We start from the raw sequence: 27,718 nt of genomic DNA, 5'->3' as shown, positions 1-27,718 counted from the left end.
CACTCGGAGCCCACTTAAAAATAGCCTCCCTCAGCCTGGCCCGGGAGAGGCCCAGCGATGGCTGCCGTGTGCCTCCCCCCCACCCAGTTCCACCCTGTCCATGGGGCCAACGTCTGCGTTGACCCTTCCCGCACCCAGGCGACCCGAGTGGAGAGCTTTGCCAACGGCCTGTGCTTCAGCCACGAGCCCCTGGCCCCCGGACAGGTCTTCCTGGTGGAGATCGAGGAAAAGGAGCTGGGCTGGTGTGGCCACCTGCGTGTGGGACTGACAGCCCATGATCCTTGCAGCCTGGACGTGGTGCCCGAGTACTCGCTGCCCGACCTGGTCAACCTCGGGGACAGTTGGGTGTTTGCCATCACCCGCAACCACAACCGGGTCACTCCGAACGGTGCTGAGGACCTGGCATCGGCTAGGGTGCGGGGCTTCCTCTCCAGCCCCTACCTGCTCATAGAGCAAGTCAGGATCCCCCGGGACAAGCTGGTGGGCCGCAGCAGGCCTGGCCGATACAGCCACATCCTGGACGACTTGTACAAGGCCAACGTGCTCCCTGCGACAGCCCGGAAGAGTCGGATCGGGGTGCTCTACACGCTGCAGCCGGGTGGGACGGCCGACATGCACATCATCATCAACGGGGAGGACATGGGGCCCAGCGCCAGGGGCCTGCCTGCCTCTCGCCCCCTCTACGCTGTGGTCGACATCTTTGCCTCCACCAAGAGCGTCCGAGTCATCCAGCTGGAATATGGCTGTAGGTATCGTGGCTTCCATTGCGGGGCACCCCCAGCCCACCCCGCATGGCCCCCAAACTAGATGAGAAAGCGGCCCCTTCGGGTTCACGCTGTCACCCACGGCCAGAGCTCTGTGAGCCAGGGGAGTGTGTATGTGTGTAGAGAGTGCCCACCCCGGAGCAGGCCCACATGGGCCCAGAACTGGCATCTGATAAGGGAATCTTAGAATAGTAGAATTGGAAGGGGCCTCTAAGGCCATCAAGTCCAACAACCCTGGTCAGTGCAGGAATCCACCTTAAGGCATCCCTGACAGATGGTTGTCCAACTGTCAGGTATGCTTTATGGGAATGGGTAGACAAAGAAAAGGGGGCGCAGGGGGGGCGTGCCTACATGTGGCCTACATGCAAAGAACATAACCGGAGGAGGGGCTAGCAGGAGCAGGCTGGTGGTGCAGCGCAGGGACTGAGAGACGGAGCTGTGGACCTGGACATTACTGCTCGGATCCTGGCAGTAGGGCGGCCGTAGGCCACCCCACCCTGCGCTCGCTTCCAGGAAAATACTGGCCTACCTGACGGGGCCTCTGGAGCCTTTCTTGAACACCTTAAAAGTACTGCACGAACGCTTATTATCAATGCCAGATACCCTCAGGAACAGATCACTAAACCGTGCAAGTGTTTGAGATCTCCAAGTACCTTCATCAGGTCAGGGGAAGTGGAAGGGGGAAGAGGGGTCTGCAGACATTCAAATTAAGCACTGGAGGACATGGGATAGTTGCAGGTTGGGCCTGGAGCTGCCCCTGGGACTCCTGGGAGAAATGTTGGATCCCTTCTTTTCTGAAAATCTAAAACTAGAGTAGCAGCTTTTGGTTACTTCTCTTACAGCTTTCTGCAACCCTCATTTGACCTGAAGAACCTAATTTGAATGTCAGCAAACATTTTTGTTGCTGTTATCTTTTGATTGGCAACCACGCTTAGATGTTGCGTACAGCTCTGGTCACCATTAAAAAAAAAAGAAAGAACTGGGGAAAGTGCAGAAAAGGGCAACTGAAATGATCCAGGGGCTGGAGCATCTCTCCTGTGAGGGAAGGTTACAACAACTGGGATCGTTTACCTTGGGAAAAGAGGCGGCTGCGGGGAGACCTGGTAGAGGTGGACAAAATGATGCCTGGTGTGGAGAATGGGGATGAGGAGACATTTTTCTCCCTGGAACCCAGTGGGGTCATCACCCCATAGAGCTGATTGGTGGGAGATTCAGGACAGATAAAAGAAAGTACTTCTTCACACAGCACAGAGTTAAACTATGGAACTCACTACCACAGGATGTAGTGATGGCTACCCATTTGGATGGCTTTAAAAAGGGGTTGGATCAATTCCTGGAGGAGGGGAAGGCTATCCATGGCTACTAGCCCTGATGGTTGTGTGTGGTCTCCAGTATTTGAGGCAGTCAGCCTGTGTGCACCAGTTGCTGGGGAACATGGGTGGGAGGGTGTTGTTGCACCATGTCCTGCTTGTTCATCCCTGGACGATGGCTCGTTGGCCACTGTGTGAACAGAGTGCTGGACTAGATGGACCCTTGGTCTGATCCAGCATCAGGGCTCTTCTTACGTTCTTATACATGGTCCAGAGAAAGTAAACAGGGAAGGTTTGCTTCTTTTCTCATAATACTAGAACACATTGGGGTCATCCAGTGACGTGGGAGATTCAAGGCAGACGAAAGGAAATATTTATTCACAGAGCACAGTTAAACTGGAATGCACTACAGTTATTATTATGTTTATACAGTGCTTTCTTTCAAAGCGCTGTACATGAGATCATAGGATCATAGAACAGTAGAGTTGGAAGGGGCCTCTAAGGCCATCGAGTCCAACCCCCTCCTCGTCCTGATGGTTGTGTGCTACCTCCAGTATCTGAGGCAGCATGTCTATGTACACCAGTTGCTGGGGAACATGGGTGGGAGGGTGCGGTTGCACTCGTGTTCTGCCTGTGTGCTCCTGGCCACTGTGTGAACACAATGCTGGGCTAGACGGACCCTCGGTCTCACCCAGCACGGCACCTCTTAGGTTCACCATGAAGACTAACATACTTCTGAAGTCACTAACGTCTGTTGACGTGAGCCATAAGACACGGATTAGTCTGTCAGGTGCCACAAACCCTTGCTGCTGCTGCTGCTGCTGCTGTTTTACTAAGGAAGTCATTTTTTTTTTGCTGAGCAAGTTAATTTGACACTCTCCCTGGAGCAGGAAGGCTGCAGGCACATTGTAACGCGATCCGTTTGTATTCTACCTGGCTGGCTATCAGGGTGGTTTGTTTAGCAGTGCTTTTCTAGCAAGGCCTAACCCTCCCCGCTCTCTCCCCCTCACCCCCGGCCACTCTCTCTTGCGGTATTGGTAGTTTTTCTGGAAAACCCGAGGTGATGGCACAGGCAACCCCTTTCTAAAAGGGCCAGGAGGGACGCTGCCTCTCTGCTCCAAGCTGGGCAAAAGCAAACCATACAGCGGAACCCGGATGAACTTTGGAAGAGAATGGCTGCGAAGCTTCCAGCTGCCTTTTCCCCACAACGGCTCTCCCCCTCCTCTGACCCCTTGATCACTCCTGGCAGAGTCAACGGTCCTGGACTAGATAGGCCTGCCTCCCCCAACTTGGTGCCCTCCAGATGTTTGGGGTTTCGCCGCACCAGCTAGTGTGGCCAGTGGTCAGGAATGCTGGGAGCCAAAGTCAAAACATCTGGAAGTCATCAGGTTGGGGAAGGCCGGCCAGCCAGCCGAGTCCACGGTGATCTCCTCTTGCATCAAACCCACAAGCAGCAGCAGTGGCTCCAGGTACCCGTTCTTCATGAACACTTCCTGACTGTTAGAGCAGTACGACAATGGAACCAGTGACCTGGGGAGGTTGTGGGCTCTCCCACCCTAGAGGCCTTCAAGAGGCAGCCGGACAACCCTCTGTCAGGGATGCTTTAGGGTGGATTCCTGCATTGAGCAGGGGGTTGGACTCGATGGCCTTGTGGGCCCCTTCCAACTCTGCTATTCTAGGATTCGTGAGACTGAGGGAGCCAGAGGAGAGTAAAAGCTAACAACAGCAGCAGAAAACTACATGGATGGTTCTGGTTCACGGCTGATGCTAACCCAAATGGGCCACGTTTGCTCTTTAGAATAAAGAGCCCAGACGAGCAGCTGTGCAGCACTCAGGATTACAGGAATGATTGGGCGACACCACAGCAAACAGCCTCAGCAAGGCAAAGGCATCGTCCTCTTCCACCTTTAGAAACATTTAGGACAGAGTGGGGCACCTGTGGCCCTCCAGATGTTGTCAGAGCACAACTCCTATCACCTCATCGTTGGCTATGCTAGCTGGGGCTGACGGGACTTGGAGTCCAACACTACTGGATAGCGTCCATCACACTTTCAGGATACTGAGAGAACTGAGTGGGCAAAAAATCAGAATAGCAGAGTTGGAAGGGCTCACAAGGCCATTGAGCCCAACCCCCTGCTCAATGCAGGAATCCACCCTAAAGCATCCCTGACAGATGGCTGTCCAGCTGCCTCTTGAAGGCCTCTAGGGTGGGAGAGCCCACGACCTCCCTAGGGAACTCATCCCATTGTCATACTGCTCTAACAGTCAGGAAGTTTTTCCTGATGTCCAGCTGGAGTCTGGCTTCCTTTAACTTAGTTCCTTTAAGTTAACTATGTTCCTTTAAGAAGCCAAGGAACATAGAAGATTGGGGGAGCATCCTGGGGGTAAAGGCAGATGCTGCCCTCCAAAGGGGGGCACAAAATGTTCCTCAGGCCAGGTGTGACTGCAGCTGCACAGGTTGTGTGAGTCACAGCTGTGAGCCAACTAAACCACAGACAAGTCATTTCCCACGACAAGGTGCCCATGGCCTGAGACACGCAGGCTGCCCACACTTTTCAAAGAAGAACGTAACTGCTTCTACATAGTCGTACTTTATCTTAACGCAGAACAGAATTCATGAACATTTAGCAAACAGTTGCAAAAGTGTTCCCAGGACTGATTGGATGGAGGTGGCGTGGTCGTCCCACGAGTGCTGGTAGGGAGGCAGAGGGAGCTGTACCCCAACCAGCTTTCTAAGAGGTGACTTTGGACCTAGCAGGTCTCCTTTCTGAACACCCCCCCTCCTTCTTAGCAAGCAACCTGAGTGGGACGTGACTGTTTGTGTGTCCCCAAACCTCCAAGACCTTCATTCACTGAAGGGCCGAGGCCAGACTGAGAGTGACCGTGGCTGGAGGTAAGCACTGATTTCGAGAGCAGAAGGTGAAATGAAAGAGGCGGCACTGCCCATGATGTGTGCAGTGGGAGAAAATAAATGAGGGCGTGTATCCCGGTCAGGCAATGCCTTTGCATGCCAATCTGAAAAACTATCCTGTCTCTAGTCCTGGGGGTTGGGGAAGGGCAGGGCAGGAGCAGAGGCAGGAGCAGCAAACATGATAAATGCATCCAGAGGAGAAGAGAGGGTGGCATTTGTGCTCAAGCCCGGCGGCGGTGTTGCTGGGAAAATCCACTTCCCCCCCACCCCCAGCTACTTGCAGCTGAACTCAGAATAACTCGGAGGGGGTGGCAGATGACATCACCCTCTCTGCTAATCAAAAAGTCCCAGGGTTTCCACCCTGCAAGCCCTGGTCCCATTGCAATGCTGCAGTCCAGGCAAGAACCCAGCCTCCCAAGGAGACGGAGAGGGCTGTGGCTGGTCAAAGGCTAACTGCGGCACAGGCCGACACAGGCTTCCCTTGCTGTTCATGGCACTCTACTTTGGGTGGCCTCCTGAGGGCCCGTGGCTACGAGAGCTTGGTCTGATCCAGCACGGCTCTCACAAACCTTTGCCTTTGTGTTGGAACAGCCAAGCAGAGCTCCACTCTCCCGCAACAAATTCCAGCTCTGGCTCAAGACGAGCGAGGGCGAGAACGGCATTCCCAAGTAGGGAGCGCCAGCGAAGGCGCCCCTCCCTCAACCCGTCACAGGGATGCAAATGCTAGGACATGACCCAAAGCAGGGCAGGAGGGAGGACCCTGGCCTGGAACAACGCGAAGGCCTTCTCCAAAATCTCACCAAGGTCAGATCCTGCCATTCCAAAGTCCTATTTCTGCCAAGTCGGTTCCATTTTCCAAGAACAAGTTTGCAGAGCAACCAACAAAAAGAAAAAGAAAAAAGTGTGGGGGTGGGTGGGGGAGGGGAAGCTGCCTTTTAAGAGGAAATTCTGGTCTGGGAGGTGACGGGATCGGAGGGGCTGTCTTTGGCCTTTTCCTTGCAAGTCCTGGTCAGGTGTCTGGAGGATCCCACACCTCCAGGTTTCAGATTAGCAACCCCCAAATAGTCTCAAGGCTCACGGTTTCTTTCAGGATGGCCCTGATCTCAGCACTCCTCCCTTTCAGATAAGAGAAAAGGAACAAGAAGTCCAAATCCACATTCATAGAATCGCAGAGTTGGAAGGGGCCTGCAAGGCCATCGAGTCCAACCCCCTGCTCAATGCAGGAATCCACCCTAAAGCATCCCTGACAGAGGGTTGTCCAGCTGCCTCTTGAAGGCCTCTAGGGTGGGAGAGCCCACAACCTCCCTAGGTCACTGATTCCATTGTCGTACTGCTCTAACAGTCAGGAAGTTTATCCTGATGTCCAGCTGGAATCTGGCTTCCTTTAACTTGAGTCCATTATTCCGTGTCCTGCACTCTGGGAGGATCGAGAAGAGATCCTGGCCCTCCTCTGTGTGACAACCTTTCAAGTATTTGAAGAGTGCTATCATGTCTCCCCTCAGCCTTCTCTTCTCCAGGCTAAACATGCCCAGTTCTTTCAGTCTCTCTTCATAGGGCTTTGTTTCCAGACCCCTGATCATCCTGGTTGCCCTCCTCTGAACGCGCTCAAGCTTGTCTGCGTCCTTCTTGAATTGGGGAGCCCAGAACTGGACGCAATACTCTAGATGAGGCCTAACCAGGGCCGAATAGAGAGGAACCAGTACCTCCCGTGATTTGGAAGCTATACTTCTATTAATGCAGCCCAAAATAGCATTGGCCTTTCTTGCTGCCCTATCACACTGTTGGCTCATATTCAGCTTGCAATTCAGGGAGGCTCTTCCTCTGGTAAATGGCTTCCCAAGGATCACCGCAGGCCGCAGGCCTGGAAAGGAGGGCCTCACCTCGAACCCCGAGAGGTTCTGCTGCACAGAGTTCGCATCTGAGCGTCACGACCTGGAGTCTACTGGCAGGTTCATGCAATGTTGTTGCATGGGCCAACAAACATCCCAGTTCCTGAACTGGCACTGTTAGGCTTGGGAAACTCTAACACAGCCTTCCTCAACCTGGGGCGCTCCAGATGTGTTGGACTGCATCTCCCAGAGTGCCCCAGCCTGGGAGATGCAGTCCAATACATCTGGAGCGCCCCAGGTTGAGGAAGGCTGCTCTAACATAAAGTGCTGCGTAACACAGCTCTGCCTTACAGGGGTGCGTGGCCTGTTTGTGACACTGAATGTTCTGCTGAGATGAGCCAGTTTGGCAAAGGGCCAGACAACCGCCTGGCCTAAGAGGCGGAGAAAAAATTGCCCACGACAGACAGACAGGGATTGTCTGCTCACGGCCAGGGGGGCCGGGCCTTCCATCTCCTTTTCCAGTCACGTGCAGATGGAGAATTGCAGCAGGAAGAGGTTTTGCCAGGAACAGAAAACTGGGGCACGCTCACTACGATGTGCTGCCAGGCTGAACTAACCCTCTCCAGGCAACTGTGCAAGTGCAGCTGCCCAGGCCCTGCTCTTCTGTCCTGACGCAGCTGGCACGAGCCTGGCGCTGCTCATCCTGTGGGCAAGGAATGTGCCCGCCTAATGGCGCCTCAGCAACAGGACTGCCCCCTCCTGGCCGAAGTCCCAGCTCAATCCGGCTTCCTGGACCTCTGCTTTGCCACTTTGGCAGGCGGCTGTTGGGCTGGTGCAGCTGGACTCTCAGCAGGGAAGAGGCATTCCGGCAGTTCTGAAGTGTCCTTTTGGCCAGGCTCAGATATCAGGCGTTCTCCACCGGAGAGGCACACACAGACGCAAAGCCTGGTGCTGAGCCGTCACTGCATACTGAAACCGTTTCTCTTCTTTCGCCTTGCAGTCCCCTCCCTGCAAACCCTCTGCCGGCTGGTCATCCAGAAACACATTGTCCACCGGTTGGCAATTGACGGGCTCAACCTTCCTCCGGTGCTGAAGAACTTCTGCAAATATGAGTGACGTGACCAGTGCTTTTGTGGGTGCACTGCACTAGCGCCTTGCTAAGTAGCATTTCTGGGACTTGATTGATTCAGGGAATTCATGACCACCAGCAAACGACGGTGAACCCACGCTACAACCCTCCTCCATCGAAAAATGCAACGTGGGCTTCACATCCAGCATAAAAATTGGAGCAGCTATCTGCGTTGTGAGGCTCTTGCAGAGGCCGTAACACCCTCCCCTCGTGCGCGCACACACAGCACGACAGGACCCTGAGTCTGCAGAAGGATTCTTCGCTAAGAGAGGGTTTTCAGACTGCAGGTCCTCCAAGAATGTTTCGTAGCCAGAAGCCTCAAACTGGAAGCTCAGGACAAACGGAACGTTTGCAGATTTCAGTGACATAAACCAAGTGGCCCAAAAGTTGCCAGAATGGAAGAACCCCGTGGTGGAGAAAGGGGGTGGGGTGGGATCAGGCATAAGGGCGCACTGGCCTGCACTGTAGTCAGGGTGCGTCAATAAAAACGGCCTTAGAAAACAACGTGGGTGAAGTCCTAGTAACTCTGCTGCAGCTTCAGGGCCCTTCCCTTAATGGCTAACGGAACACAGGCTTCTGAAGTGAGAGATAAGATCCTGGCTGGAGGGACAGGGTTAGCAACGTGCCGAGGTCACCATCAGGGAACAGTGCAGGTGGTTGAGGTCAACCCACATCCCAGAGCTGGGAGAGTCTGAGCCCCCCCCCAATGGCTCCATCCCGCTCCAAGCTCCCCCAGCGAAACTGCGCCAACTCTTGAGAGCAGAGCCAGCGCGAAGCCGGGGCCCGAGGGGCAAGCCAGTGGCCGCGCAGTGGCTCTGTGTGACGTAAGGGCCCAAGTCCTGTGACACTGGTTCTAGAATGGGGGGAGTTCAGGGCAGGCGCAGCGCGGAAGCAGCAGCAACAGTGCTGGCCAGGCTCCGGCGGACACTATGTCCTACTATGGGATGGCGAAAGGCTCCCCAGGGCTCTTCCCATCTCCCCGTCAAGGTAATGCTTTCCTGTCCCTCTCCAAGATGCTTTGGACAGACAATGCCCGGTGGTTGCTCTCAGGTTCATCAATATACAGCCAACTGCTGCTGAGCCAAAATAGGATCACAGCCCCAAGCGGCTCAAGAAGCCAAAGGGGGGGGGCGGGCGGGCGGGGGCGACACCCTTGATGAACGAGAAGGGCTGTGCTGGGCCCCACTTCCATCCTGCAAGCTCAAGGTGCCCGTTAGCTGCCCCAGGGATATGAGAGACCCCACCTCACTTCTAACCCCTTTCGGTAGAAGAATCTCCACCCGCCCAGCTACTGGCCGCCCTGCATGTCCCAAGCAAGCCATGTTTCACCTGGACAGGAGCACGCCTGGAAGGGCTCCTCCTGTGGTTCCGAGGACCATTCTCTTTTATTCCCCCGAGGGGGCTCCTGACTGGACTCCATAGGCCGATGGCTCACCTCTCTGGCCAGGCCCCGGGGCACAAGGAACGAGGCCGCCAGGGAGAAGCAGGCCTGGGAGCTCTTGCTCCACATTCAGCCTCTCCCACGCGGTTTACGAGGTCCTGGGGCGGGGTGGGAATCATGGAGGCAATGGAATGGAAATTGCAGCGTGCCTCTCCCTCCGGCTCCAGCGCAGCTTCCTGTTGGGAAAGAGGCTTACTCAGCACGAAGAGGCGGGAGGATGCGTGGGCAGTGGGAGGGGATCGCCGCCTCTGTCCTCCGCCTCACCGGAGAATCTGGGCCCCCGGGTCCATTGCCTCACACGTCCTCTTGGCCAATCTGCCTCAGAAGATGGGCGCTGCTCATCAGCCATTCCGCCATGGCTCCCCCACACGTCCCGCTAGGGAAGACCGCCGAAGACCAGGCTCCAGCTGACATGTTTCTCCTCCCTTTGCACAGGAGAATTCGAGGGCAGAGAGGTCAACGCGGCGCCAAGCAGCCTGACCCGGCTTTACCCGGGGAGGCCTCCGGAGGCCCCTGCTTCAGCCAGCACCCCCTCTGCGCTAGGGCTCCTACACCGGAAACTGCAAGCCAAGCAGGGCCCCCCTCCTCCTCCTCCACTCAGTGCCACGCAGCTGCTCCAGGAGCCCTGTGGGGGAGGGTGCCGGCCGCCCAGCACACCTGGACAGGGGATCACAGCACGGTGGGAGCCAAGCCGAGGTCTGTGCTGCAGGTCCTCCCCCCAGGGTCTGGCACAGGAACACCCCCTTGAGCGGGCAGGGGACAGGGGGCTGTGCCTCTCCTCTGTGCCACTGCCTCTCCCCCAGCAGCCCAAGGACTTTGCCAGCTCCAGCGGGGAGTTTGCCCTCGCCAGATGGGGCTTCTTGCCCAGTGGAGTCCTCCTGATGTCAGCGAAGCTTAGCCAAGACAGGGCCCCCCAGCCGGGACAGCACCTGCCCCCCAACATCTGCATTTTGACCCTGGCAATGATGATTGCGGGCATCCCAACAGTCCCAGTGCCAGGGGTTCGTGAGGAAGACATGGTCCATGCTGCCCAGTGCTTCATGGCCGGGAATCTGGAGCTGGAAGGAATGCAAGGGGAGGCGGCCCAAAGGAGGAGGTGGGCTGCAACGCAGCGCCTGGGGCCCTCCGGCAAGAGAGACAGGCAGCGGAAGAGGCCAACCGGCAGGAGCCTCCTGCCTCTGTTTCTAGCACAGCTGGAGAAGTAAAAGCAGGAGGCGGGGGGGGGGCGGCGGCTGCAAGAGGCGCTTCGTTCTGCACTGAGAAGATGACATAAAGGGTTTGCTAAAATGAGCTTCTCCTGTCCTTCCACTTCTGCGGCCAAGTTACTGGCCTGATTCATCCCAGAAAACGCCCCCACCCCCCCGCCCACAGGAAGAGGGGTGACCACAGTGGGGCTCTGCCGGGCCCGGTGGAAGGCACGGTGCCGCTCTCCTTCCATCATCCTGAGTTTCAGCCCTCCTGGCGGGAGCCACAGCCAACCTCTCCAGGTGTGTCGGCCGACTGGTTCTGCTTTGTTATTTGCCTTTCCGTCACCACAGCCCTGGTACGACACGCCACCGACAGACCTGCTTCCGCACACACACGGGCGCAAGTCCGCTGCCCAGCCGAGCGCAGGTCGAAACTTGCCAAGCGACTCCAGTGCTCATTTACATAAGCGCCCCGCCCTGTTTCCAAATTAGAGTTTGCATGATGATGAACGGCTGACACACTGGCAAACTATGCACAGGAAAGATCCCTTTATTAGCAACCAAAGGAAGTCCCGCTCTCGCTGGGTTCCAGAGGGCCCCACGTCACTAACTGGGGTGGGTGGGGGTGCGGAGCAGGGGGGAGAGATGCAAAAAGGTGCAGGGGAACGGGCGGCGCAACGCTGGAGGGAGACATTATGCGAACGCTCTTGGGGTAACAGCAGTGTGGAGAGGTGAGGGGGCGTGAGCGTGTGCCTGCGTCAGATTTGGGCCCCCTGCCCATGATTCATGCCAGGCATCCCTGGAGCTCTTCTGGGTGGTCTCCAGGTGTGTCAAGTCCCACCTAGGAGCACAGATTTGTGCACGTCCAATTTTGGCTCCGGCTCACTCTCACAAAAGAGAAAGGCCACAGCTCACAGCTCTAACGTTGCGTTCCCAGCACTTCGGTGGAAAGCCAGAGCAAGGAGACCGTAACAAGACAGCAGGTTCTGTCCCCGCTGAGTACCAGAAGCCCTGGGTCTGGCTCATAGCTTCACCTGCACATAAGGCCCAATCCAGCTGTCAGCCAGCTCCCGAAGGGTGCTGTATCGCCGATCAAACTCCTCGTGGCTGCACTGGCTCAGCAGCCGGCTGATCTCCGTGGTCAGAAACGACACAGCCAGGTACTTATCTAGCAGCTCATCCCAAGAACTTCTCAGGACCTCCAAGAGGCCGTCGGTGCCGGTCTTGCCCCGCTGGGCGGCGGCCTGCCCTTTACGCCACTGCACGGGAATCCTCTGCAGCTCCAGAGCCTTCCCTTCGGCGTTCAGCACAGCCAGGACGTGCCTGCAGGGCAGCTGGAACGTTTGCCTGAAGTGGCACGTGCAGCTGCTGAGGGCCTTGTGGCGCACCGTCTGGGCATCCTCCAGGAGCTGTATGTTGACCGTGTCTTCGTGGGTTCCCATCAAGTGCATGGAACTTTGGACCACGGCAAACTCATTCAAGCACAGCCTGGCTGCCGGCCCTGTGCAGATGTCGCTCAGGGACTGCTTGATGTACCATTCGGCCTCCTTGGCAGTGACCGCTGCGTCCTGCTCACAACCTGCATCTTCAGCAACAATCTCGACCTTTGGCTTCAAAGGGGTCTGTGGGGCTGCTGGAGGAGGAGGAGGAGGAGGAGGAGGAGGAGGAGGAGGAGGATCCCGAGGAAGCAGAGGCCTCCGATAGCTTGCAGGGGATGAGCTAAGAACCAGCACATTGTGAATGGTCGAGATATTCAGACTGGGGAGGGCAGCTGGGCACAGCACGACCCCCAGGGAGCTCTTCAAAACACTCTTCTGGTAATTCTTTGCTATGCTGGTGATGCAGGTCTCCAGCGAGGGTCCTATGCAGAAGACTTGACTTAAGTTACGTGTGATCATCTCCAGATCTTTGAAATACTGACTGCACTCCCCCCAGGTCCGCCAGCGGTGCATGGCCCAGATCTTTTCATTAACCAGCCAGTCTTTGTGGATCTGGGGTAACAGGTTGGGTTTCACAAAGTCACTCAAGATGCTCTGCATCTTTCTCAGGTTACTCTCGCTAGGGGCACACATAGCGTTCCTCAAGACACTCAGGACCAGCCTTTCTACGTGGAATTCTAGGGAGACCTGGTGGATCTTGTGCTGCAAGTGTTTGCATATATGGAAGACAGAGAGCTGGATATCTGCAGACGGGAAAGCCTCCGACAGGGATGGCAGCAACCGGAAGCGTGGGTCCACCAGGAAGGTCTTGATTTGCTTCCATTCAGGGTTGAAGGCCTTGAAGGTGCGGTACAGGTGAGCCAGGCCTTCTGCCGATTCCCTGGTTGGGACCGAAAAGTGTATCACTTTGGCCATCTCTCCCTCGGGCTTCAGGAAAGGCTTGTCCACCATGAACACGTAGAGGGCCTTTCCCCATGGGTTGTGGGTTCGATGAATAAGCACAACCTCTGGGTGATTCAAAAAGACATCCCTCATGAGAAGGGTCTGAAAGCTGATAGAGTCCAGCTGGGAGTTTTTGTCCAGCTTATAAGCCACCAGCGAGCCACAGTCAAAGCTCAGCAGCTCCTTCACTGTGTCTAAGGCCATGGCTCCTCAGGGCTCCGTGTACTCCCTTCGTGGGCCGATTTCTTCTAGAGCGTTTCCCAGAGTGGTACTAGCTGGGGAAAGAACGTGTGCTTCTGCTATTGCTGCTCTCACGTCACTGCCGGATTTATAGCTTACCTCAGACTGAAGGACCTAGTAGGAGAGAAAAGTGGTTAAACAAAGACAGTTTAACTGGCTGCTGTTTCTGTCTTGGTGTGACAAAGATAGACCCAACACACCCCAATGAGATCCAGTGAGTGACAGACTTTCAATATGCAAAAGAACAGCTCTTAAATGTATTTACTTTGGGTCTCCTACTGTCCCATCATAGAACAGAGCAAAGAAGCTGTTCCACCTGTAGCAAATAAGTACATTATGAAATTTGCGTCTTTAAAAAAAACCCACTCTCAATACTATGAGTCATTACATAGATGCATATTTTATTTCTAATGCGAAATTGATTTCAAGATCCTGCTTCTGCTATGGGGTCTGAGGGTTCACACACCCCAGTAGGCAATTTCTGGAAACTTGCTAAGGATTTCGGGAACTACTGTGTGGGGTGTTTACTAGGGCTGCCTGGCAACCAGAGAATTGGGGTGGGCGTGGGAAGGAAAGACCCAAGGACCTGCTGCATTCCACGAGCTATGCATATCCAATGACAAATCTATATGACAGTAGCTACAGATGAGATACAACAGCCTAATTTCAGAAAGGGGGGAAAAATAAGCCTTTTTGTTACTATAGTTAAGCAACTGGGGATCAAAAACTTGTCAATCTGCTGCAAATTAACTGGTGATCTATCAATAAATCCTGATAAACTTCTGCCCACCCCACCCTAGAAAATGTAAATTGATAACTCAGACCTAACATTTCTTTTCAGTGGGTTTTAACACCTAGCTTCCAATTAATTTTTTAGATATAAAGCGGTTAGAACGGGCAATAAATGAAGAAACCAACGCATAAGTAAAAGATAAGGTCTGGCGTAGTCAACGTATCAAGCAGCACTTGGGAATAACATCAGTGGAATAAACCCGACATTGATCTCAGATAGCTCCAACACCCGAGCTTCTGAGAGTGGCAAAACCCTGCTGGGCTTCTGCCGGAAGGGTGGGCACCACGGAGGCGTGAAGGGGATGTTCATTCCAGCTCCAGGGCTAGCATGGATTTCCCTCCCCGTTTGCAGGTGTGGTTGGGGACCAGGAACGGCATCCTGCCCCAAATTTACCCTTCTACTAACTTCCAACTTTTTTGTGTGTGCTTTGAGTGCAGGTTGCATGTTAAACACACGTTTTTCACTTCTCTTCGTATAGCTTACAAATTTGCACTCACAAACAGAAGTTGATCCAAACAAGGATATCAAGCCAACAGGCGACTTGTTTCTCTTGGACGTCAAGCACACAGTCATGATAAATCTAGAGCAGAGATCTACCAGTAGTTTTCCGGGTGATTCATAACAGATCTACAAGGATTTCTACTCTCAATTGCTTAACAATCGCACCAACTAAAAGGTTTACCACCACCAAAACAATTAGGCTGCTGAAATAACATTTTAGGGTAAAAGCGGGCATGGGTTTTTGTGTGAGGGGACTGCAACTTCAGTTTTGGTATTGACCTGGTTCACACGTAAGAACCCATCATTTTAAAAAGCTATGGGTTGTTGGAAATGAGCAGGAGAGAGGGGGATACACTGCCTCCTGTGTGCCCACCTCTTCTACATTACTGCACAACCCACCGTCTCCTTTGTAGGTTGCGGAGCGTGACATGTGAACCTGGACCATTGGGTTGTTTAGGGGCTAAACAGACCAGTGATTAACCCATGGTTTGTTGTTGGATAAACCACTAGGTTATTTAGCCTCTAAACAACCCAACACTCCTAGTTCACATGTCACGTGCTCCATTAAAGATGTGAAGGTTTGGGGCAAAACTGGAAAAAATTGGGGGGCAAAGTTTTTCCCCATTCCCCCCTACTCCGAAGTTTGTTATGAAAAACTGGACACCTTTAGATTATGAAATATTTTTTAAAAAATTAAGACAAAGTGCTTATATATTGCTAACTAGCCTCCCCCACAAATTATTTCTAAAAACACTTTTTATAGAAAGACTAGAGAAGCAAAATGTCTAGAAATAATGTAGCCATGGGGGAAAAGTGATTTTAATGCTCTTTCTAAGTTTCCCAGCAGAATCTTATTCTACTTATTAAAATTATTGATCTAAAATAACTTTTACTGACAGACATTTAAGGACGCTCCAAGTCATACTCACTTTCACATATCATAATATGGAAGAAAATGTGCATTCTTGACAGTTTGGGTTGGGTTGAAACACAGGACTCTGTGTTTCTGGGCTTGTTCTGGTTAGATGGCTCTAGCAGTCAACTGATGTAGTTCTAATCTAAAGCCTACATGGGGCGGGGTGGTGGTGGTGGTGGAACACACCATAGATTATCCTGCTACCAGAGGTAATGGAACAGAGTGTGGGTTGCTCCCCCTACCCCATATTTCTTTAAAAAATAATAATTTTGAGGCCTGGGTCTATAGAACTCACTGTCAGTTATTGTTTTTAAATAAAGTTCTGAATTAGACCTCACCACTAGGGAATGCTGCCTCAGCTATAGAATCTTTTAACTGCAACTAGAATAAAACCGCTCTACCTAAAAGAAACTAAGTAGCCTGGTTCCTATGGTGTAAGCATGAGATTTACACTACCTCTAGCCACAAACTTTCAAAATGACAATAAAATAATTTGAGCAGGGGGTTGGTCTCGATGACCTTATAGGCCCCTTCCAACTCTATTATTCTATGACTCTATGAATAAGAAGATGCTCATTAATGAAAATTATTTACAAAAGTGAATAAAATGTTACTCTCTAATAATAGGATGAGATTGTACCTTGGTTTTTAAATTACCATTGCTTACTATTCTTAGGCCCAATCTTTCCCAACAAAATAAAATCTAAATAGCTTTTCCTTCAGAGCAGATCCTGTAAGCTCCACCCCAAAACCAGGAAGAGATTTAGGAATTTCCCTAAACTACCTTACAAACAGGAACAGATGCTGTATACCCATCTTCTTCTGCCTCTAGTTACTCCTGCCTTTTAGAATGATTCAGATGAAATTCCCCCTGGTGAGGATAAACCTAAAATATGCTATGTATAACTTAGGCTGCTCATAGAGTTATCGTGTTTGTTTTTCATTTTAAAGTTTTAGGTTTGGTATTGCATTTTAAAGTATAGCTTATTCAGACAATAATTACAAATTTACTTAATTCACTTTAAAAAGTTTTAAAACACAATAATTTTATGAACAGGCCATAAATAATTTTATGAACTGTTATATGTGACAGAACTTTAGGAGCATAAAGCCTGTTCTGTATTAATGAGGCAGCCTACCCCACCCTGGTGCCCTACAGATGTTTTGGACTACAATGTCCAGCATTCCTGACTATTGGCCAGGATCCCTGAGGCTGATTGGAGCTGAAGTCTAAAACATCTGGAGAGCACCAGGTTGGGAAAGGCCATCCTAAAGCAATGAAGTGATTTGTGTTCTGTAAAGAGTGTTTAAAAAAAGGGAAAAAGGCCTGCTTATTCTCCCCCCACCCTACCATTTTCAAGGCTTCAAATACATACACTGAATACAGTTAAACACTTAACAAAAACGAAAGAACATGAGGTGTCTGTGTATGCTCCTACACATATAAATTATTATACCAAATACGAATTAAAGTTGCAAAAGTATTTAAAGCAAAGTAGCCAATTATATTAACACTCAAAGTAATATATCATAAACATAACAAATTGCATATACACATAACAGAATTCCTATACATTAAATGGAATAAACTCCTTGTTGGGTTCATGTGTTTTTGATATACAAAAGAAATAACGTTGTTGTTATGACAGGAGTCCGGTAAATAAATCGTGTTTCATCTTGTACGATTTCATCAGATAGACCTTCAGAGATAGTAATCTTATCATCTGTAGAGCGAACAAACACTACATATACGTAATAGCGGTGGTGAGTTCTTGATTCCTTTATACAATAGACATGTAAACTCTACATGTCTTTTGGAAATTTCATGTCACTTTTTCTGCTATTATATGTAGTGTCTACATATATCGCTCTACAGATGATAAGATTACTTATCTCTGAAGGTCTATCTGATGAAATCGTACAAGATGAAACAGGATTTATTTACCGGACTCCTGTCATAACAACAACGTTATTTCTTTTGTATATCAAAAACACATGAACCCAACAAGGAGTTTATTCCATTTAATGTATAGGAATTCTGTTAAGTGTAAATGCAATTTGTTATGTTTATGATTCCATTTAATGTATAGGAATTCTCTTATGTGTATATGCAATTTGTTATGTTTGTGATATATTACTTTGAGTGTAATATAATTGGCTACTTTGCTTTAAATACTTTTGCAACTTTAATTTGTACTTGGTATAATAATTCATATGTGTGGGAGCGTACACAGACACCTCACGTTCTTTTGTTTTTGTTAAGTGTTTAACTGTATTCAGTGTCTGCAGTTGGGTGCTCTTTGGGCTCCGTTCTTATTCGTATTTTTTCCAACTGCAGCCCATTTTTTTGTTCAAGGCTTCAAATAAACATTCATAGGGTTGTGCTACAGGAGTGTGGCTTACTCCTGCTAGACACCATTTTAGCAGGGTGGTCCTTGGGGTTCTGCTGAAAAATCAAGTGGCACCTGCCTGCCTGCCCCTGACGGCAGTAGTAGGGTGACCATGTGAAAAGGAGGACAGGGCTCCTGTATCTTTAACAGTTGCATAGAAAAGGGAATTTCAGCAGGTGTCATTTGTATATATGGAGAACCTGGTGAAATTCCAGCTTCATCACAACAGTTAAAGGTGCAGGAGCTATACTAGAGTGACCAGATTTAACAGAGGGCAGGGCAGCTGCAGCTTTGACTGTTGTGATGAAGAGGGAATTTCACCAGGTGCTGCGTGCATACAAAGGACACCTGCTGAAATTCCCTTTTCAATACAACTGTTAAAGATACAGGAGCCCTGTCCTCCTTTTCATATGGTCACCTTAGGCAGTAGGGCCCAGTGTGTATCCCTCCGGAGTTCTCACGTGCCAGGATCTCCTGGCCAGGATCCGAGTCCCTGCTGTGACTACACGGGACGGCCTTCGCCAGCGCGAGGTGAAACACGGGGCGACCCGCGTGTCATCGGCAGCTATGAGAACCCACCCGGAGAGATTCAGAAGACCTCGTGAGGCTGATGCCCGCGTGTTGGGGCCACGATGGCGGGAAGAGCAGCCACGCAGTCAGCCCCGTGTTTCAGGGTCGTGGGGACGGCGGCCACCTCGTCCCAGGCGATGGGGGCAGCGCCGGGGGCTGGACAGGACCCGTGTCGTGTCGTGCGTGTGTGTGTGTGTGTGTGTGTGGCGGGGGGGGGGCGGTGATTCAGTGCACGGGGCCGCGGCCGTCCAGGGCCAGCCCGGCTGCAGCAGCAGCAGCGGCGCCGGCGAAGAGGGCGGGCGGGCGGGCGCTCGGCCTGCAGCGGGACCCGAACCCAGGACCGCCCTGGGCCTCCGAGGAGCCTCCCCCGCCCAGCGCCCTCCAGATGTTTTCCCGACCTCCAGATGTTTTCCCGACCACGCTAGCTGGGGCTGATGGGAGCTGAAGGCCAAAACATCTGGAGGGCTCCAGGTTGGGGAAGGCGGCTGTGGCCGAATGCAGAGCGGACCTCGACCTCCCCGGCTTCGATCACGTCTGACCTGATGAAGAGCTCTGAGGAAGCCGAAAGCTGGCGCGCTCACTGGCGGCCTCCGAGTGGATGTCAGGGGGCGGCGGCCCCCTCCGACCCGTGGCCAAGAGACTCAGACCCGGCCCCCGCTCCGTCCGCGCCTTTCCCGGCTCCGCAAGCCCCGTCCTCGCTCCTCACCGGCCATCGGCGCCGCCATTTCGCCCCTTCACTACTCGGCCCACGAAGCTCCTCCCCCTCCGTACAGTTGAATGATTGGCGAATGCACCAACCGCAGGCCGCGCCGTCCGGCCCTGGCACCTGCGTCCCGCCCCTTTAGCCACTCAGAGCCTGGAAGCCTCAACGGTGGGCGGGCGCAGCGCCGTCGCCAAGGAAACCAAGGGGCGCCTCCGAAGGCGAACACACTGGGGCATGCTGGGAGTTGTGGTCCAACACACCTGTAGGGGACAGGTTGGGGAAACCTGGTCTAAAAGTGACACCTACACACCCACACACACACGCGCGCTGGGCAACACCCAGCAAGACTACTGGACGCAATACTCTAGATGAGGCCTAACTAGGGCCGAATAGAGAGGAACCAGGACCTCCCGTGATTTGGAAGCTATACTTCTATTAAGGCAGCCCAAAATAGCATTTGCCTTTCTTGCAGCCATATCGCACTGTTGGCTCATATTCAGCTTGCGATCTACAACAATTCAAAGATCTTTCTTGTTTGTAGTATTGCTGAGCCAAGTGTCCCCCATCTTGTAACTGTGCCTTTGGTTTCTATTCCCTAAATGTAGAACTTGGCATTTATCCCTATTAAATTTCATCCTGTTGTTTTCAGCCCAGCACTCCAGCCTATCAAGATCACTTTGAAGTTTGTTTCTGTCTTCCAGGGTATTTACTACAAATTTGATCAGCGTTCCCTGCACCTTTGGGTTGCCATATTCTGAATCCACAAAACCAGGACAATTTTTGGAAGGTGGGGGGCTAGGATTTTTTTAAAAAACTGAGCAATATGTAAAGGTCTAGGGAAAGTCATAGAATCATAGAATCATAGAATAGCAGAGTTGGAAGGGGCCTACAAGGCCATCGAGTCCAACCCCCTGCTCAATGCAGGAATCCACCCTAAAGCATCCCTGACAGATGGTTGTCCAGCTGCCTCTTGAATGCCTCTAGTGTGGGAGAGCCCACAACCTCCCTAGGTAGCTGATTCCACTGTCGCACTGCTCTAAGAGTCAGGAAGTTTTTCCTGATGTCCAGCCGGAATCTGGCTTCCTTTAACTTGAGCCCGTTATTCCGTGTCCTGCACTCTGGGAGAATCGAGAAGAGATCCTGGCCCTCCTCTGTGTGACAACCTTTTAAGTATTTGAAGAGTGCTATCATGTCTCCCCTCAATCTTCTCTTCTCCAGGCTAAACATGCCCAGTTCTTTCAGTCTCTCTTCATAGGGCTTTGTTTCTAGACCTCTGATCATCCTCGTTGCCCTCTTCTGAACACGCTCCAGCTTGTCTGCGTCCTTCTTGAATTGTGGAGCCCAGAACTGGACGCAATACTCTAGATGAGGCCTAACCAGGGCCGAATAGAGAGGAACCAGTACCTCACGTGATTTGGAAGCTATACTTCTATTAATGCAGCCCAAAATAGCATTTGCCTTTCTTGCAGCCATATCGCACTGTTGGCTCATATTCAGCTTGTGATCTACAACAATTCCAAGATCTTTCTCATTTGTAGTATTGCTGAGCCAAGTGTCCCCCATCTTGTAACTGTGCATTTGGTTTCTGTAAGAAATGAAGGGGTTAATTGAACTCTAAGCTGCCCTTTGTGTTTTCTGTAGACCCTGCTAGAGGAAGTAGCTGACTCACACATTCCAGAGAGATGTGGAATGGCAGGGAAGGGGGATGGGATTAGGTAAAGGTATCCTGTTTAGCCCACTCCTCTCACACAGGTTGTGTAAATGTATTCCACTCTGTATCCCACTCCTCTCACACAGGTTGTGTAAATGTATTCCACTCCCCTTTTTCTTTGTGCATCCCACCCCCTTCATTCCACTCCCCTTTTTCCATTGTCAGCTGACCCTATGTGAATAAAAGTGGTGTGCAAGCTCCGATCAGGGTCCGACCCTGTTCGAGTCGCACCTCAGTATACTGATACGTGGTGTCCTCTGCAGTGTTTTTCTACGCTCGTCTTTCGTACCTAAGGTCAGGGACAAGAACCTGCCATATTTCTAACAATTTCTGGTGCCGTGGACTCGGATCCGTCCCTGAGTGGGCTGCGGTAGTCCAAAGCTGCGAAGGCACGGTGGAAGAGAAGTCGCGACCAGCTGAGTTCAGCTGTCTCTCCAACGTGGGACCGTGCTTTGGAGCTCCGTAGAACCCACTGGTCGGAAACGGGCTAGGCTCGAGCCACTGCAGACGCGCCTAAAGGGTCGGCCGAGGGAACGGAAGGAGTGCACCGAGACCCGGTTAGTGTGATCTGTGAAACGCCAGACACATAGAGGGAGGGCAGGGTCTGCTTGTGTGGAGTTGATTGAAGGACACTAAGGAGACCTTCCGAGCAGGGTCCAACGGTCCGAGCGAGTGTGGAGCTCTTAGCCGCGGTTCTCTGATTGCAAGCTGAAAGGCGGATCAGGGCCGGCGAGGAGCAAAGCGATTGGCAAGAGTGTTTGAGAGCAGACCCTAGGACCCCGTCACGATGGGTGGTACACAGTCCCGTTCAAAAGGAGAAACGCCTCTAGGATGTTGTTTGAAGAATTTTAAGGCATTTTGTGGTGATTATGGTGTTAAGATGAAGAGGGATAGGTTGCAGCACTTATGTGAAAAAGAATGGCCTGTTCTCTGTCCTTCTTGGCCAAAAGGGGCTTCTTTCTCCCCGGCACTTGTTAGCGCTGTTCATGTTATAGTGACAGACGCAGGGAGACTAGATCAATTTCCCTATATCGATTCCTTGGCAGACTGTGGTCACCTCTAAGCCACCACCCAAATGGGTGTTTGCCTGCAACCCTGTCATGGTGATCCGTAGAATAAAACCTCAGGAAGAATCATTGAAACATTCTGTGAAAAAGGAAGTGTTTCAGCAAGGAGAAGATGATGATCTTGTGCCTACTCCATATACTATGCCCACGGCCCCCATGGCATCCGCGTCAGGAGAGTGAATCTCTCGCTAGTACCCACTGCCCCACATGGCATGACTCCCAAATGCTCCTTAATTCTTGCCTGCCGGAGATTAAGTCCACGATATTGGCAAGAGCAAGAGTGCAGTTTCTGTCCGGGAAGCCTGGGGCCACTGAAAATGAAATTACAGCTGCCCTCCCTACACAGGACCCTGGTTGGGACGTGAATAGTGATGCAGGAAGAGAAAGGCACCAGAGATATTTTTCTCTGCTACTAGAAGGAATGCGAAAGTCAGCCAGGAAAGCCCCGAATCTCAGTAAGGCCCTTGATATCAGGCAAGAGAGGAATGAGACTCCAGCTGCCTTTTTGGAAAGGCTGAAGACAGGGTTCGAAGAATATATGGACCTTGATATGAGCCTACCAGAGAATTTGCATTTAATGACTATGCAATTTATCGGGCAGGCTGCCCAGATATTCAGAAAAGCTCCAAAAGACTCTGAGAGCTCTGAGATTGCCCCTGCTGGCCTTACTAGAGATAGCAAGGGGGGTGTTTGAGAGAAGAGCCGAAGAAGAAGAAAGGGCGAAGGAAAAGAGAACTGTGAAGATGATAGCAGCATTTTAGAAGGAAGGAGAGGGGCAGAAGAAGGGACCAGGTGAATTGTGAAGCCAGACCTTGAGATGTTTGTAGATGGATCCAGCTTTGTTAAAGATGGACAGAGATATACCGGATGTGCTGTAATCATGATTAAACCCGTTCGAAAGTACCTGGAGAAATTGCCCAGTAAATATTCAGCTCAAGCAGCTGAGTTAGTGGCATTAATGAGAGCCCTTGAACTTGGAAAGGGGCAAGAAGTGAACATTTATACAGACAGTTTGTATGCATTTGGGGTTTGCCACACCCATGCTAGACTTTGATCCACTCGGGGGTTTGTGTCTTCAAATGGACAGCATGTACAACACCAGAGTTTGCTAGAACAACTGCTTTTAGCTGTCAAGCTTCCAGAAAAAGTCTCCATAGTGCATGTGCGGGCACACGAGAAGAGCACTGATCCATACCTTCGAAAAGGAAACCAGCTAGCAGATGAGGCAGCGCAAGAGGCCGCTAGAAAAAGAGCTGACCATGACGGACCTCCCAGAAAGATGGAAGGGGCTCCCAGATAGAAGAATTTATATCCCAGAGGCCTTAGTACACCCCCTTGCTGTAATGATTCATGCCCAGTTGGGGCACCCAGGAATGACAGCCCTGATTGAATATGTTAAAGGGCAAATGTTTTGCCCAGGGATCACCATAGCAGCGAAGCGGGTCACCCAGAGTTGTCAAGTATGTCAGAAGGCTGGACCTTCTGCAAAGGAAGTGCCACCAGGTGGTCGGCCGCTTGCATATTACCCTTTCCAACGAGTGCAAATTGATTTTGCTGAGCTCCCGCCCTCCAAGGGATATAAATATCTTTTGGCTATTGTTTGCCAGCTTACGGGGTGGGTAGAAGCGTTTCCTTGTAGAAACTGTACAGCTTGCATTGTGGTTGTTAAACTGTTACAAGAGATTGTCCCCAGGTATAGAGTATCTGAATGTTTAGAGAGTGACTTAAGGTCTCATTTTACTTCAAAAGTAACACAGGCTTTTGCACAAGCTTTGCAAATTGAGTGGAAGCTGCATGAGGCCTCAGGCCTCAGGGCAGGTTGAGAGAATGAATAGGACTCTGAAGAGCACATTGCAAAAATTACAAATAGAACTTCAGATGTCTTGGGTAGAGGCATTACCAATAGCCCTGACAAAAGCTTGAATCATGCCCAGAAAGGGGATGGGGGTGTCTCCCTTTGAGATGCTTTTTGGATTTCCACCCCCCATTCCCCGGCCACATTCATTTGGAGTTACATGGGAGATAGGAGACAGCCAATTACGAGAACATTTAACTGGCCTTCAGCTATGTCTCTTACAGCTTCGAGAATATGCAGTGACGACCCAGACACTTCCCTTGGACGCCCCCTTGCATCAATACAAGCCAGGAGACCGAGTGTGGCTGAACAAGTAGAATAAAGTGACTTTGGGGGAGTCTTGGGAAGGGCCATATGTGGTTGGACTGGTGACGCATGCCTGTGTAAAATTGCTGGGATCGGCTAAATGGACACATTGTTGTAGATTAAAGCCATACATCCCTGAGGACACCAACGTAGGTCCCTCTGCCACAGTACCGGAAGCTGACAGAGGTCCCACACAAGAAGCCAGCAAGGAAAAGACATACACGTCAAAGCACCTTGGGAAGGCTAAGCTTAAAATCTGTGCTTATGGACAATAATACACAAAAGAGTATTTGCATTCATACTTCTTATATTATTGGTGCTTCTCACAGTTATATTTGGGGAGTTCGCAATTGTAGAATCATGAGAATGTGGGCAATTATTGTGTTGTTCTTTGCCACTCCTTCCCAGGTATATGCTCTTGAGTATAAAGAAAAACATCTATGAGAGAAAAATGCATATTTTCAGGATATTAAGCAATTGTCAAAAACCCTAAATGTATCTGATTGTTAGATGTGTCTGCATGTTCCACCGGGGCGGGGGGAGTAAAAGATTGGTAGTGCATGCTATCCCCTTTAATTATTCATCATAGGTCACAGTCAAAAGAAGGCTTCGTAATCGAAGGGAAGTTAACTCTCCCTTAAGATTTAATTGAGGGACGGAGGTTGCTAGAAGAATAATTCCAGGAGTGGGAGTTGCCTTTAATTATAGAGACTTACACCTATTATCCAATTGGACGGAGAGTTTGTTCAATGATACAGTTTCTAGTGTTAAAATGTTGGCCAAGGAACAAAATGAAATTAGGAATGTGGCCTTACAAAATCGCCAAGCCCTCGATTTTATTTTAGCCGCGAAAGGAGGTGTGTGTGTTTTGATCAAGTCCCATTGTTGTATGTATATTTCTGATTATGCACCAAGTATTGACCGCACTATCCATCATATGGAAACGCTGATTCAAGAAGGCCCTTGGAAGAATGAGGGAAGTGATTCTATCTTTTCTTGGCTATGGTCATGGTTGCCTGATATTAGATGGCTTCGCAGTCTGGTTCCCATAGTGCTCATGGTGTCATTACTGTTTCTTTTATTGCCATGCTGTATTCCCTGCCTTACTGTTTTGATTCGTAATGTGTCTGAGTCAGTCACTCAAAAGCAAATAAGAGTTACCTACATGGCCCTAAGCCAGCAAGATCGAGACTTGAGAGAAGAATACACTACAATACCCCGTGAGAGTAGAAGAAATAAGTGAGACTTCACATCATTTTAAAGAGGAAGTGAGTCTCAAAGGGGGGATTGTAAGAAATGAAGGGGTTAATTGAACTCTAAGCTGCCCTTTGTGTTTTCTGTAGACCCTGCTAGAGGAAGTAGCTGACTCACACATTCCAGAGAGATGTGGAATGGCAGGGAAGGGGGATGGGATTAGGTAAAGGTATCCTGTTTAGCCCACTCCTCTCACACAGGTTGTGTAAATGTATTCCACTCTGTATCCCACTCCTCTCACACAGGTTGTGTAAATGTATTCCACTCCCCTTTTTCTTTGTGCATCCCACCCCCTTCATTCCACTCCCCTTTTTCCATTGTCAGCTGACCCTATGTGAATAAAAGTGGTGTGCAAGCTCCGATCAGGGTCCGACCCTGTTCGAGTCGCACCTCAGTATACTGATACGTGGTGTCCTCTGCAGTGTTTTTCTACGCTCGTCTTTCGTACCTAAGGTCAGGGACAAGAACCTGCCATATTTCTAACAGTTTCTATTCCCTAAATATAGAACTTGGCATTTATCCCTATTAAATTTCATTCTGTTGTTTTCAGCCCAGCACTCCAGCCTATCAAGATCACTTTGAAGTTTGTTTCTGTCTTCCAGGGTATTAGCTATCCCACCCAATTTGGTGTCATCTGCAAATTTGATCAGCATTCCCTGCACCTCCTCGTCCAAATCATTAATAAAAATGTTGAAGAGCACTGGGCCCAGGACTGAGCCCTGCGGCACCCCACTCGTTGCCTCTCCCCAGTTTGAGAAGGTTCCATTGATAAGTACTCTTTGAGTCCAATTTTTGCAAAGCCCAACTTTTCAATTAAAACATCAACTACTGTAAAACCAGACCTCTTAAATTTACCGCAACTGACTTCCAAGTAACAGAGTTGAGGCTTGCAACCCAAATCCAAGGAGGAGGATTTTTGAAGGGCGGTTTTTTGGGGGAGTGACTTTCCTTTCCTTTCTCCCCTCTCTCCTTTCCTTTTTCACCCCCTTGTCCCCGATTCGCTCCCTCCCTCCTGTCCCCCACAAAACTCTCTTTCTTCCCCCACAAATAACCCAGCAGCCCCCCCCCCCCCCACTCGCACTTACCCTAAAGGACTGACCACAACTAGCCAAGCTCACCAAACTCTTTTGCACTGCATGGGACTCAGGAAGCCTGAGGAGAACGTGTGCGCCTTTCCTCGCTGTTCTTCCTGTTCTTTGCAGCCGCAATAAAGTGACTCAGATGAGCCTGTGGATGAGCAGTGATGCTCTGGAAAAAGCACCAGATTGATGTGTCTTTTTCTCTGCTGCTGCCGCTCCGCTGAGCAAGCTCAAGGCAGGATTTTGGAGGTCAGAATTTCCCCGGCCAGCTAGACCAGGAATCCGGGATTCTTGCCCAGTCAGTCAGGACATTTCAGAATCTCCTGGAAATTGGGACATTCCCAGTTTTCCGGGACATATGGCAACCCTACTACACCTCCTCGTCCAAATCATTAATAAAAATGTTGAAGAGCACTGGGCCCAGGACTGAGCCCTGTGGTACCTCACTCGTTACCTCCCCTGAGTTTGATGAGCACTCTTGAGTCCGATTGGGTAGCCAACTATGAATCCACCTAATAGTTGTTGCTTTTTCCTCTTCCCTCTTCATCCCTTGTTCCTTTTTTGTCATGTCTTTTTAGATTGCAACCCTGCAGGCATGGACTGCCTTGTTTTTATTGGTTGTTTACAAGCTCTTCTAGGAGCCTTTTTGACTGATAGTGAAAAAAATGTTCCTTCTCTTCTCTACAATAGCTCCCAAACAGACTCAACCTGCCTCCTGAACTGGGGTGCACAGAACTGAACTCCCAGAAAGGGTTTATTGTTGCTGAACCGTTTGGTACCGTTTGGTAGAACTACCAAAGTTTTATGGAGACGTCTCCTATTAGTGCAGTATAAAATGGCCTTAGCTTTGCATAGTTCTACCACAGTAATACTGCAATCTTATCCGGTTACCTGGAGCAAGTCTCATTGAACTTGGCAGGACATACTTCTGTATAGACGTGCAAAGGATTGTGCTGCTAATGCCAGATTTCAGAAGTTCTCTTAAAGCAAAACATGCATGTAATCAGGCCACTCCTGAAAATCCCTAACCTGGACCCGGGGTGTGTCTATACAGCTTGTTTACCCCAACTTAAATGTGCATATTTATGTTTTTGAACACATGACATAGCCGTCCATTCGCTGTAGTGCCAGGTTTTAAAAGCAATAATGCACATCTCTGCATTTGCGATTTACCTCAACTTTAAGATCACATTCGAGTTTGCAATGCATTATGGTTATGTGTCTCGTTCTGCTCTTACAGTCAGGAAGTTTTTCCTGATGTCCAGCTGGAATCTGGCTTCCTGTAACTTGAGCCCATTATTCCGTGTCCTGCACTCTGGGATGATCGAGAAGAGTTCCTGGCCCTCCTCAGTGTGACAACCTTTCAGGTATTTAAGGAGTG

General features: G+C 50.7%; 3 protein-coding genes across 4 annotated transcripts; 2 read left to right on the top strand and 1 right to left on the bottom strand.

Moving 5' to 3' along the window:
• NEURL2 (neuralized E3 ubiquitin protein ligase 2) lies at positions 1–8,089 on the top strand. Its single transcript, XM_063147495.1, has 2 exons — positions 1–745; positions 7,815–8,089. The coding sequence occupies exons 1-2, from the start codon at positions 58–60 to the stop codon at positions 7,928–7,930; spliced, it is 804 nt and encodes a 267-aa protein (XP_063003565.1). The 5' UTR covers positions 1–57; the 3' UTR covers positions 7,931–8,089.
• Positions 8,090–8,882: 793 nt separating this feature from the next.
• SPATA25 (spermatogenesis associated 25) lies at positions 8,883–10,601 on the top strand. The gene is made up of 2 exons (XM_063145562.1): positions 8,883–8,930; positions 9,765–10,601. Exons 1-2 carry the CDS (start codon positions 8,883–8,885, stop codon positions 10,587–10,589), a joined length of 873 nt encoding a protein of 290 aa, XP_063001632.1. The 3' UTR covers positions 10,590–10,601.
• A 611-nt stretch (positions 10,602–11,212) lies between these two features.
• Positions 11,213–19,100, bottom strand: ZSWIM1 (zinc finger SWIM-type containing 1). Of its 2 annotated transcripts, none has more exons than XM_063147483.1 (2): positions 19,069–19,100; positions 11,213–13,306 (listed from the first exon to the last, which is right to left on the bottom strand). In XM_063147483.1, the coding sequence occupies exon 2, from the start codon at positions 13,154–13,156 to the stop codon at positions 11,594–11,596; it is 1,563 nt and encodes a 520-aa protein (XP_063003553.1). In that variant the 5' UTR covers positions 13,157–13,306; positions 19,069–19,100; the 3' UTR covers positions 11,213–11,593. The 2 variants fall into 2 exon arrangements, with proteins under 2 accessions (XP_063003553.1, XP_063003554.1); XM_063147484.1 differs by lacking the exon at positions 19,069–19,100 and adding an exon at positions 18,902–18,966.
• Between the last annotated feature and the right edge of the window lie 8,618 nt (positions 19,101–27,718).

Source organism: Elgaria multicarinata, chromosome 1, assembly GCF_023053635.1.
Source record: "Elgaria multicarinata webbii isolate HBS135686 ecotype San Diego chromosome 1, rElgMul1.1.pri, whole genome shotgun sequence".
Taxonomy (NCBI): domain Eukaryota; kingdom Metazoa; phylum Chordata; class Lepidosauria; order Squamata; family Anguidae; genus Elgaria; species Elgaria multicarinata.
This window is presented reverse-complemented; position numbering and strand designations above follow the sequence as displayed.

Excerpts from the sequence above, each read along its gene's own strand:
- NEURL2 (XM_063147495.1), top strand. The coding sequence starts at position 58 with ATGGCTGCCGTGTGCCTCCCCCCCACCCAGTTCCACCCTGTCCATGGG. Across the intron at positions 746-7,814 it reads CATCCAGCTGGAATATGGCT|TCCCCTCCCTGCAAACCCTC; the intron begins GTAGGTATCGTG and ends TTCGCCTTGCAG.
- ZSWIM1 (XM_063147483.1), bottom strand. The coding sequence starts at position 13,156 with ATGGCCTTAGACACAGTGAAGGAGCTGCTGAGCTTTGACTGTGGCTCG.
- SPATA25 (XM_063145562.1), top strand. The coding sequence starts at position 8,883 with ATGGGATGGCGAAAGGCTCCCCAGGGCTCTTCCCATCTCCCCGTCAAG. Across the intron at positions 8,931-9,764 it reads CTTCCCATCTCCCCGTCAAG|GGAAGACCGCCGAAGACCAG; the intron begins GTAATGCTTTCC and ends ACGTCCCGCTAG.